Source organism: Lepisma saccharinum, chromosome 28 (genome assembly GCF_977018435.1).
Source record: "Lepisma saccharinum chromosome 28, izLepSacc3.1, whole genome shotgun sequence".
Classification (NCBI taxonomy): Eukaryota; Metazoa; Arthropoda; class Insecta; order Zygentoma; family Lepismatidae; genus Lepisma; species Lepisma saccharinum.
Window position 1 is genome coordinate 35,891,641 of NC_139256.1, and position 13,134 is coordinate 35,904,774.

The following is a 13,134-nucleotide window of genomic DNA, read 5'->3' on the forward strand; positions in this document are numbered from 1 at the left end:
GGTTGCCAGCATTCAGGTGGCAAAATGGGCTTTTTTGAACAACTACAGTGCCAAAACGATGCACCAACGAGAAAAATGTTACTGAGAAAAGTTGTTTGTTTTGATGTCCTTTATACTTTTCGGAGGTCAGACTGCCTCCTTCATCAGGTTTGTGGATGTTTCTAGGCACAGAGCATAGTGCCGAGTAAATGAAGTGTTGAATGAATTGAATTGAATTGACAATCCGAAACATTGTCCTAATAAGACTCACGTAACTCACGTTAAGTAGTTAAATTAATCAATATTATTTAACGTATTTATTTCCTTTAATAGTGAGTAGCACGCACAAATCTACAATATGTTGTCCTCTATACGCTTCCGTGGGTGCCATTACAATGACACCCTGTATATTTATTTTCTTATGTTCATACAGAGTGCAGCAACTGAAGCTGTCAATTTTTAATTACAAATAAAAAGAAAACTTTCATGCAATAAAGTGAATTTAATACATGTTATACTACATCTCAAAGCATTTTAGGAACATATCATGAGTGGCAGTTTCAACAAATGTGTTCCAATCCTCATGCATTTCTTATGGAGAATGAACTATAAGTCTTGCCACGCATGCACAGAAATTGAATCATAGCCAACATACTATTTTGACCCTTTCCTGAACACTAAATACTCAGTTACTGTGTACTGTACAGACCTTAAATTTTGTTTATGAATACAACTACTAGAGTTTCCAACGTAACTCAGAAAATCTGTATCTAACTTTTTTCAAGCATCAGTATTGCAATCTCCAAAAATATTCACAATTTTTAAAATTTTTTTGGTTTGTTCGTTGTCTCTCTATATTTCTAAGTATTAAGTGTATGACAGATATTGAGGCAGTGTTGCAAACCTTAAAGAATTCCAATTCAAGCAGAAATAGCGAAAATTAACACTCATTTCAGCCACTGTGACAAATGATCAAATGCACAGCACACACAGACCCACAAGGACAAGTATAAAAAAGAAAAACAAAGAAACAGCATGTGCTGTCATCAAGTGGACAAATTATGAACTGAAATGTCAACAATTGGAGAATGATATAGAAAGACGTGCAAGTTTCCATAAGGGCTGAAAAACTAAGATTGTATATCTGCACTGAGGTTACGTTAAGGTTTTCACTATTCAAAGCCACTTGTTCGTATTTCAGGTCTGACATTACATTATTTTTCCTTCCTCTGTTAATTGCTTTGTGCAGTTATATTAAGTAATAGGTTCCTAAAGTAAATAAAAAAGAAATGCTATCATAAACGGCAATATTAAACTTCCACCGAACACTAGGCATTGAGGTAGTTCTCCTTTTAGGTTCTTCACTGTTTGTGGAGAAAGCGTTATCTATTTTCAGATTTCCACTAACTTTTCTAACACAAAATCTATGAGAGTCATGGTCTCATACATTAATTAAGGAGGTTAATGACTCATTCAGGCTCTTTCATGAAATGTTTGCCCATAAGAATGTTTAACTCTTTTCACAATTATTTATTGTACCTTAGAATGACAGTAAGCAAAGTAATTTTTAAGATTCAACACTGCTTCTACTATTTCTCAACTTTACCTTGTCATCAGATACTTGTTCCATGAACAGATGTGTTGTATTGAAGACCTGGAGACGAGAGTATCCATAGTCTGTACTACGGAAAGCTGACCATTCGGGTAAGTTTGGAAGAAACCTCTGTCTTCCTTCGACACATCCCTGTGAAACAGAAACAGAATGAAATATCATCAGATAATCTTTTAATCACAAAACCCATTTCTTTCACATATGACAATATTGTTGAAAAAAAATAATTAAAATTATACATTTTGCATAATTTTCAGGAAATTTAGACTCCACGAAAGTGTTGCGTGGCATTTTTGCAGACTCCGCACAACATCTCGATTTAAAAAAAAAAAGAATTGGCTGGTATTGGTGATTCAATTTCAGCTGTATTGACTCAGCTGTAGCTATATTATATCTATAGAGTATGTAACACTTCTTGCACAACGGATATATAGGGTAAGTCATAAAGAATTAAACAAATTTAAGTATTTATGATACAAAACCACATAAGACATCAATGGATTGGAAAATTCTCAAAGTTTTATTTGCACTTGGAATGTGTGTTCTGTTGCTCCTCCATCAAAGGCATAGTGTGGGAAAATGGAAATTTAATATTAGAGGACATATTGTGAGTGTATTTAAAGACTGCTGCTAATACAATCATAGATGAGCACATGCTTTCATGCAGAGGCGAAGATATAGTACAAGCAATGCAAGCACTGCTTGCATTATTCGAATATCATTTAATGTACTTAATGTTTTAGCCTTATTTCATTTCCATCGCACTCGATTTCGCGAAAAATTACGGCCGCAAACTCCCTCAGCAGCTCTGTAGCAAGCACCAGCCTCAATGCTTGCGGCTGCTCTGCGGGAAAATAACGCACCCGAAGGAGTCACATGGCGAAGCATGAAATTCGAGTGGAACCCGTCCACAACGCTTACACCAAAAGCTCTGCTTGCTGAGCTTGCATTATTCCCGAAAATAGCCGAGCTCAACCGAAAGCAGAAGGATATATTGCCACCAAAAACTACGAGTAAAGAATATTTGTCTTCATGAACACGTAAACAAGATCGCGAATATAAAAATAATTCTTAGTCATAAAATAACTAAAATAAGTTATTATCATTGTTCTAAATTCCATATATATATATATATATAATTTTATATTACAATTTATTTTAGATTTCGCGAATTGTAAAACGCGTAAAAAAAATGGATATTGGGAGTTCGGGCGAGATGGTAAAGGGCGGGGGTTTGTGTTTCCAGTAATTGAAATGTCTGCACCCCCGTGAAGAGTTTCCCCAGGGAGGGAGGGAAGATTCGACGGACCTTGGTCTGCACCCTGTGTCCAGCTCGGTCCAGCTCAAATTACGTCAAAAGTGTTGACCGCACCAGTGTTTGCAACTGCCAAATTATTTACACAGTAATTCAAGTGAGCTGTTTCACAAATTTTACAACCACATTCAATAAATTGACTGCTTTTGAATAAAACTTGGGGTGAAAATAAAGCTATCTAAAAAGAACTCTCTACTGATATTTACACAGCACAATTAAATCGTATATATTGTACATATTATGAACACAAGAACATGTTTTAAGTTTTATTATTATGACACAAGTGGTGCTCCCAGGATTTTTTGTAGTAGTCTCCTCATTTTGTCATCTTTTCCTGCCTTTGACTTTCCTTTCCATAGGAATACTGGGCCAAAGGGGGGGCCAACCCTCCCCCGGCCCCGGACACGCCTCTGTATTTCACTTTATTACTTAAATATTATGTATATACTCTTTCTGCTGTAATGATTCTGATTCCATCGCTTAATTTCTATCTCCAAACTGATATATCTTTCCTTCCCATGATGAATAAAATTAAGGAAATAGGTTGGTATCACTTTCGGTCGTTTCAGAGATTTCCAAAGTGATCTTGCGTGGATGCTTTCCAGTTGTGGAAAGAGCGTGTGAGTGTCTTCACGTTTTGAGAACCTTGACGACCTAAGATTTGTTGAATTGTTCGATAGCGGGAAATTTCCTATATATGTAAAGGAGTTTGGAATTTATTGTGGTGAGTACATCGTCTATGCATGTGTTTCTTTGGTTTGAAATGAAATTTTTAAAGTTTGTGTTTAACTTTTTATTTTAATGTTTGACTCCGAATGCGATTTTTAGGGTGCCCACAAATCCTAAATTACAATCACGCAGTGTAAATTAAATAAATGAGTTATTTTACCTAAATCCGTTTGGTCACCGTTTGTCCACATTAAAAAATTATGAACAAATAAAAGTACTAATATATAAATAAGAAAATACGTACCCCTTTAGTCGTATGCGGAAAGTTCGCATATGTAAGACGTTTACTACCATACGAATAACGTTACCTGGAATTTCGAAAGTAAATGTGACGTTTGAGGATCATATGGTTTATTTTTAGAACCGTCATTTTATTATGATATTTTGACAAATCCAGCGACCGGGCCAATGAGGCTATAAACCTTTAATCCCCCTCTTGGCGTGCCATTGTACTACATGTTTTGTTGTACTGAAACATTGCTTGCCTCCTTCGTAAGACTACGCTTCGCTACTGCTTTCATGTGTATAGTCAAGAACTCTATTACCATCTAGACATATGTTACAAAATATTACAGTGAAGTGAATTTTATTCATGTGGAGATATCACACACACACATAACCTTATATGGTAGTCACTTTAAATAATAAAAAAAAATTAATAGTAAATAAAAAAGCAAAACTTGGGTACAAAAACAGAATTGATTTCGGGTTCAAAAGTGGTAAATAAAATAAAATTTCGGTGTTATAGTGGTGAATAATCACATCAGAAGTGCTATATAAAATGACATTTTGGTTTTAAAATTGTGAATATAATCCTAAATTTGATTTAAAAACTGCAGTTATTACACAAAATAAACTTACTCCTTCTAATAGCACATTTATGTAGTTACCACAGTATTAAGTTTATTCCTGTGTAAAGCGGTCCATTTTTGCTTCTCAAATATTTACAGCAGAATTAATGCATAACTCTCAGGATACTTCAGACTTCAGAAAGTGTCGTGTTGGTATATAAACGGTAAATTTCGTGTTGAAGAGTATATTTCGCATTATTTCGTGACAAAACAGGGTAGAAAAATGCACCTCACACCTTTCAGAAAAATCAAAAATGAACATTGCAGCATGTTATTTCATATTTCGTCAAAAACGAAATTTGCATGCCTCTAGTCATCTGACAACACTGGAGGGTGATGATTGGTATGTTGGGTTGTGTGTTGTTTTGGAGTGCTCAGCATAGTGTGGTTTGTGCTCCTTGGGTGGGTGGTAGGGGGATGTGCCTGAGGTTTGCATTTCTTCTTGCTGTTTGGGATCTTTTGATGCACAGGGTGTCAGGTTGGGTGTGCTTGCCCAAGAAATTGGAGATCAGTTAAATTCCACAAAAGAATAACTTAGATCAGGGGGCTCACAACATGTTCATGCCACATGCTATTCCACCTCCTTCACAGCCATAATTCCCCCAACTGGCTTCCTCTTGGAGAACATCAGCAAAAAAACACTATCATCCAACAGAAACAGACGTTAAACTCCGACAACGGACTTTTACACCTGTACTTTGGCAGATCCTGGAAAGCAAGAGTAAATGTAGACTTCACTCACAACTCCCTACCACTCATCCACGGACCCAAAACAACACCGAACTGAGCAATGCAACACAGTAGACAGCATAACCTACCAATCATCACTCTCCAGCACAGCAGACCACTCAAACCAAGAAAAATCCACCAGCACTGCCTGACGGGAAAAATTGGAACTATCACCATCCAACAAAGCAGCGATACACTACCATCTACATCCTAGATGCTGTAATCTTTTAATGAAGGCAATTTTAATTTGAAATTAATTTGAAAATAAATTAAAACTGCAACGTAAAAATACGAACCGTCACCTACACAACACCTATACAGGATGTTTCCGGGCTGATGATACAAACTTTCAGGGATGATGGAGAAGGGCAGAAGTATCAATTTGAGATAAGGGACCCTGGTCCGGAAACGACTTAGTAGAAAGCTATAAGCGAAAATCGGTGTACGAAGATGTAATACTTTTATAACCTGCACAAGTTTCACAAGCTGGTACATTCACAACAGTTGTTCAAAGTGGCATCCCCCAGCTTTGCTGCAGGCATGACATCGTTGCGCAAAGTTCTGGCGTACGTGTTGGAACAACCCCGGGGTCGTTCGAACAGTCACAGGCAGCAAGAATTCTTGCCAGGAGATCCTCTTCAGGCTACTCCAAAGGGAACGCTAGAACTTTGTGCGACGATGTCGTGCCTGCAGCGAAGCTGGGGGACGCCACTTTGAACAACTGTTGTGAATGTAGCAGCTTGTGAAACTTGTGCAGGTAATAAAAGTATTACATTTTCATACATCAATTTTTGCTTATAACTTTTGACTAAGTCGTTTCCGGACCAGGGTTCCTTATCACAAATTGATGCATGTGCCGTTCTCCATCATCCCTGAAATTTTGTATCATCAGCCTGGAAACACCCTGTATACTGTATAGGTAAGACCAAATAAAAGTACATATCTGTTAGCAAGTGGACACTGGTAATTAGAGTGTTTCAGAAGATTTCACTCAAGTGCCATTTAGTTCATACAGGCAACACTACATAGCGTACAGAATTGAAAGCTTTTTCGCTCTAGTGAATAACGCTCAAACACAAAACTAGAGGTAAACACTCAAAGCTCAGTAGTACACGTAAAACAGCAATTTGTCAAATATGGATCGTGAAGTGAAAGTCGCAGTGAAATTGAAACTAAGTGAACATAGTCATCATCTCCATGTAAAAATGTAGTTTAGTCTATCTTACCAATACACAGTGATACATGGAAATGAAATAGATGATTGTGGGCTGAAACTACCAAGGAAGATATTTTGCATATCAGTCTAAGATTACTGTCACATTAAAATTATATTCGATTGTATACGCTTGAGGGTGGGAGACTCAAACGAGTACGCGCAAGCGAAAGTGGTCCCATGCAGGACTCTACCGGCAATACAACTGTCATACAATTCTTCCATTATAAACGTTAATCAAAATTCAAAATAAGAAATGGAAAACTTATGCAACATAGGATTCAACAGTTTTCATTTTTGAGATTGCTTACTTCCTTTCTGATTTTACTCTTGCTTTGATTGTAGTACCCTGATTCGGCTTGCTAGCTCTGGGTTTATGGCACCAGACCGACCAGTCACTCGCAAGCAGGGGCGCCGACTTGTCAAAATTATTGGGGGGGCTCTGATCACTAAAATAAATGAATGAATGACTCACTCCCTCCCTTTTTAAAAATAAAAGTTACGTCTTTGTATAGCAGTTTTTAAGCAGCTATTACATTCCTCATGCAAATGAAATGTAACATGAAAAACGTTTAGAAAATGTTTCAAAGTCTCTTTATGTCTTTTGTGTCTGCTCATTTGTTTCTTAGATAACAATTAACATTTTTATTGAAAAGTATGTATTTACATTAAAGAGACCAACCTAACAGTTTTATGCCGGCCTCTGTAGCCGAGCATGTTGGGTGGTCGACTGAACTCGCTTTGATCCAGGGGTATCGGGTTCGAGTCCTGGCGAGGGCATGGGTGTGTTTTAATGTCCGCAACAGACATGTGATGGGTTGCAAATAACCCATAAAATAACGAATATTTAGAATATTTAACAGTTTTATTTAATTATTTACATAAATGCTAACACAAATCGCAGGAAAATAGTTTTACTTTCTTGTTCTTGCTACAATATTTTACTTTTTAAATTTAATTTTGCAATAATAAAAAAATAGCATGTACACTAAGATATAAAGTGACATACACAACAAAAACATATGAACATGATTTAAAAATAAAGTGAAATTTGCTCTACGCAGTGCTCTACTCATTAACGAGCGGTCTCAGGTCCAAATTATCAAGCACAGTTTGATGTATGTGGAGTACCGCCAAGCTGCTTAGTCTCTTCTGTCCCATTGTAGATCTCAAATATGTCTTTAGTCGGCTAATAGCACTGAATGACCTTTCGGCTGTGGCTGTCGTCACTGGCACAGTGTGGAGGACCATCATGAATTTGGCTCCTCGAGGGTGCTGTGTTCCAAAAGAAACTTCCTTATGTCACGCATGGTAGTTAGAACCACTTTCTTCTGTTTGCGATATCACCAAGCATGGACATGTGTAAGGAGAGCCTATCAGCATCCAAATCTTGGCGAAAGAATTCTCGAGTTTGCTGAAAGTTTGTTGTGCAACTGTTCACAGCTGAGATGCACTCTTTCTCTACGGCTGTTGCTTTTTGTAGTCCTGTAGATTCATGTCCTTGTTTAACACATGATTTTGCTGTGTCACATACGTCAGTGCATATTGATTTATAATACTATTTTGGAGTATATCACTTGTGATGTTTGGCAGCATCAGGATTTTCAAGTCTCTTAGGGACGTGACGTTGCCGGGGCAATTCTGGCTCATCAACGAGGCTCGGTTTGCCCTCTGTGCATTTCAGCCAGAACTGCTCAAAACACATTCGCTTTTCTTGAAAGATGTCAGTCAAGTATTTTAGTTTTGATTCCACTTCTGTAGCACCAATGCGTGGAGACTGCATCTTACAGTTTACCTCTTCTATTGGACCCACCCATCACATGGTAGTAGAGGGAGAGAAAGAAAAATGTCTTGAAGTGAAGCATTGTCTTCAGGTATCCAGCACATTTTGATGCGGAGTCAGTAGAATCTTCTTCAGAAAATTTCTCACGAAAATTGAGAAGGTTTTCATAGTTCCTTAAGATCTGTTGCATACTGGAGGCTCTCAACGTCCACCGACGAGGGCAAAGTGGTCGCAGTCCAGTATGGCCAGCCTTCTCATTCACATCAATAATATTGCTAAATATTTGCATTCTTTTAGGAGATTCCCAAACAGTCTTTAACAAGTCATCGGTTAAATTCATTATGTCTCTGATTAATATATGTATAATAGTAAATAATAATTATATACTTAGTATATAGTAATAAGTAATGTGTTTTGCTGTCTCCGGTCATAGCCCCCCCCCCAAGTTGATGGTTTAGCGGTGTCAGCCCCCCAAATTTGATGGTCTAGAACGTTTCAAATGTGTATTTAAAGTTACGTTCATGTCGCACAGTTCAGAGTAAACTTTACAAGAGAAGAAAAATAATACATTAGATCCTCTTAAGCAAAATTATTTGGGGGGCTCTGCCCCCACATCATTAACATTGGGGGGGCTCGAGCCCCCCTAAGCCCCATGGAGTCGGCGCCTATGCTCGCAAGTCTTAAGTTAGCTAATTTGGGTACTGTGAAAAGATTAACACAAAAGGAAATAAACCACTAATATCTAATTTTTACCTTGTATTTGAAAATAAACCTTAAACTCCAATATTCACTACATTTTACACTATAAACAGTGGTATCAACTTTTCTTCTTATACTGTTCTTATGCCAGAGAATGTGATGTGTGATTATAAAAGTATTTTCGCGACGCCCGGATAAAGTTTGATCAATCGCGGGGATATCGCAACGCGATGTCCAAAGGCACTACTCCTAACCGAAGAAATCTTTCTGCACCAAGAAAGTTGATGTTAATCCTTTTCTGTTACCAACCGCACTGTTCTTGTTTATTTTGCATCACTCACCCCATTGCAACTCTAAGGCTGTGATTGGTCTTTGCATAATCACACCATGCAATGTTAACAAATAGCATTCAAGTTCTTACCCGCCTAGCTACATCTTCTATTGCGACACTATGCAAAACACACTCACTGTAATCCAATACTCTTCCTACGCACTATTCCTGTTCCTCGTAATCACCCTTTCGTCCTACGTGTGCGTTATTTTACGTGACCCAAAGTAATCGGTCACAAGGAGTGACATGCTATATTTGTTCTGGCTGCGATTACCAGTGGGAATTTTCTGCCGATGCTCCAGCACAAGTAACTGTGAGGCTCAACCAGACACTCGCCAATGGATACCTGCAAGATAACAGCAGCCAGAGCGTAATACTGATTACGTCACTTCCACTATGGCCAAGATTGAGAGTATATGCTGCTCTAACTCCACATGCCCGTAATGTCTCTACTCCACAGTGCAATGCAAAAGGGAGAATTTTTAATTTCACATTCTATACTTTAAGAAACTTATATAAATGTAAATTTATGTTCAAATACATACTGCAGATCCTGTGATGATATGCACTGGAGCTTTGGGATTCCTGTATGGCTCCTCTATGCTTCCATTGTAAACTGTGTAGTTATATATAGGCCACAACCTTTCATATGAGTGTTCATGTGCCCAAATCTCCAAATCAACTCCATACTTGTAAAACAAGTCTTCCAAACCAAACCTAAAAATAAATATATTTTATGAAAAATCCTGTCATTATTATTTTTTTTTTTTTAAGACCTTGCAAGATACTTGTTGGGAAACCTGATGGTAAGAGACCTGAAGGAAGAACAATATTGAGTGGGATCTGAAGGAAATTATGGAGGATGGTTGAAATTGGAATGATCTTGTCTAGGATATGACAATTGGAAAGATTGTGTTGCTGTGGAAACCAAGGTTTAGGAATCCCAGACAGTTATTTAATCATTCAATTATCACTAAAAATAATCTAAAACATATCTTTCTAAAACAACCTAAGTAGTGGGGTTTACGGGGGGGACAGGACAACTTATAAGTGTAGAAAAGGCGAGGCTATTTGATTGAACAATCTGATTTGCTTACACTTAAAACAAAGCCAAAAGGGGCCTATACCCCAATTTTTCAGGTGTGATATGCTCTGATTTTTAAGAAATTCTGAATTTCTAGTGTAGAAAAGGCGAGGGCTCAACAGATAGATTTACCCATATTTAAAACAATGGCAAGAGGGGCTTAAACCCCAATTCTTCAGGTGTGGAGGTTCGGGTTTAAGTCCTCATAAAATGTGAAGCCTCCCCTGATGGCAAAATGATAATATTGTTGTCTTGTAAACAAAAGGCTCGGGGTTCGAGTCCTGATAGATTGAAAACGTGTGGCAAAATAATATGTCCACAAGTGAGATTTTGAGAATAATTACTGCTAGTTGATAGCCCCCAGATCTTAAACCTGGTAAAAAGTGTTTTACAACAATATACTGCTAGCTGATAATACAGTTGAGGTTTCAAAGCTGTCAGAGTGTCTGGGACCTCTCTGACAGCAAAGTGTTGGTATTATTGCTTTGTAATCAAGGGGTTTCTGTGTTTGAATCGGGTCTCTAGAACTGCTCTGTGACCCGCTCATTTCTTACATCATAAATATATGATTTCTCACCTATGAGAATGACACTACATATGGTGTCTTCAGGTAAGGCCTCGTGGAATTCACAGATAATTTTAATGTTTGTTCTGTCATTTACTACAACTTGTTTTCTTTTTGAAGTGTTGATTACGAACATGGGTCTCTGTGTCTTGAATTCATCTGGTGTGTAGTACATGTCAGTATTGCCAGTAGTGACCCTTTTGAAAGCCGAAAAAGCTTCATATAATTTAAGAAAATCATCCTTGGACATGTCTAAATTGTAATTTTCTCTAGGAAATACCTCATTTCTGCCATTTTTAAGATATATGTTCTTGATGTTGCAGCTATCAAATCTACTTGAATTTTTTTCCTGATTGTTGTGTCTTCCAGTCTGAAACAGTACCACTACAAAATCGGGCATGTCAAATTGAATACTGGAGAATGAATTTGTAGCATCAAATTCGTAATAAGAACCAGATGCGGGCTTCTGTACGCATTGATATGTGTAAAATTGCAGAGGAATCTGTGGATTTTTTACTATATCAGCTTTGTATTTAAGAGCGTAACTGGCCTCATATTCAACAACCGGGATTCTTAACTCCATAGTCTGAATAATGCACTTGCCCTCATCAGGTAAGGTATTAGGCATAGCTTCTCCTGTAGGGTTTAATGTGCTGTACCTCATCAAAGCATTATTATCATTGGCAGCTCTTCTAAATGTAATTCTTAACCCGCCCTTCCACATAATTTCTTTGTAATCCGAGAAGAATCCTGGCAACAGGCGCATAGGAAACAGCACTGTGTGGTTCTTGGTTAATATTTTATCACCAGCCTCAAATCCCCCTATTTTGTAGTAAGAAGCTTCGGTTTTGGATAATTTTAGTGTGGCCAAAGCTGTGGAGGTAATGCCGGGATAATCCACTCTGTTTATAACAACACCATGCTTTCTGATCTCAATTTCAGAGAACAAATGCGGTACAAAATTGTCTACCAATCTTATATTTGAATTTGCCGGATAATCTGTACCATCGAGCTTTACAACATCAAATTTGATGTATAGATCTGCTCTGTGGGGGTGTATAAAGCCATCCCCTACATCAAGATCAACCTCAATTTCTGTGTTGGGTTGATTTAAATTTGCAAATGTCCTCCTGTTTGGGGGGAATGACTGTAGCTCATAACTCTCAATATTTTCCATTGTATGTATTTTTATTTAAATATTAATCTCTATGATAGCAGTTGTTGTGGCTCCAGCAAAATCAACTAATTCTTCTTTTTCATTAGTGACCATCAATTCAATGTAATCTATTCTATTGTGGCACACAGGAAAATATAATGTTGGGGATGGATTGTAGATGATTGGCTCCATGAATTCGGAATTAGGTTTGAATGTTGCAATAATGCCGGTTTGTTTGTGAGTGCCTATGCCATTTGATTTGGTGATCATACCCTCAGCCACATTACAGTGAATATTCAGAGTCTCTATGGCTAAGAATTTGGGTATATTCATAGCAGTGTGTTTGATGGCCGCTTCAAGTTTTGTGTTGTTCTCAAAGCCTAACAGCTCTCCTATAGTACCCAGATCCACTGTTTCTGTGGCAGACACAATTTCTACTCTGTGAGTGACAGAATTTTGACTTAACACTACACCTCTGGGTAATTGAGCATTTAGAGTGGACAGATTATATTGCCCTGGAGTGATGACAATTTTTTGATCCCCTACTGCAATTGTATTGTTGTGGTGTGTAATATTAGGGATCAAGTACATGCCGTAAAATGCTCTGAGGGCTATTGTTTTGGGATACACTATGTCATCATGTAATTTGAGTTTCAATATTGAATTTTGGCTGGTGAGATGGAATACCCCCATGATGTTTCAAATACCACAAGGCCTTTTGAAAATTTTCAATTGATGGTTTATTTATTTGAGACATATATCTGAGAACAGATAAACACAAATGTCCGCAATTAACATCTTTGAAATTTTGAACACGGGCATTATTGTAATAAAGATTAGCTGATTTTAGATATTTTACTAAATTTTCAGGTGGAACACCTCCAAATGAATCAAACACAAATGCCTTATTGTTTAAATATTTAAGATAACAGATCCAGTGAGTGCCCTGATTTTTGTACTCATCCAAATTAACAATGCCACACTCTTTGTTGAGTGGTTGTTCCGGTAAAGAATCAGACATGTACACACCCCTAAAATGTTTGATGCCCAGTGGCTTGATTAAAGCTTCAATATCTTGGTTTGTAAGC

The 13,134-nt window shown here is 37.5% G+C and overlaps 1 protein-coding gene across 1 annotated transcript in view; it reads right to left on the minus strand.

Moving 5' to 3' along the window:
- Positions 1-13,134, minus strand: part of LOC145980545 (acid phosphatase type 7) — a 62,519-nt gene that overhangs the window by 3,705 nt on the left and 45,680 nt on the right. The window contains exons 8-9 of the mRNA XM_083113563.1: positions 9,787-9,958; positions 1,586-1,723 (exon numbers count right to left, since the gene is read on the minus strand). Coding sequence (XP_082969689.1) covers positions 1,586-1,723; positions 9,787-9,958 — 310 coding nt within the window. The remainder of the gene's footprint in view (positions 1-1,585; positions 1,724-9,786; positions 9,959-13,134) is intronic.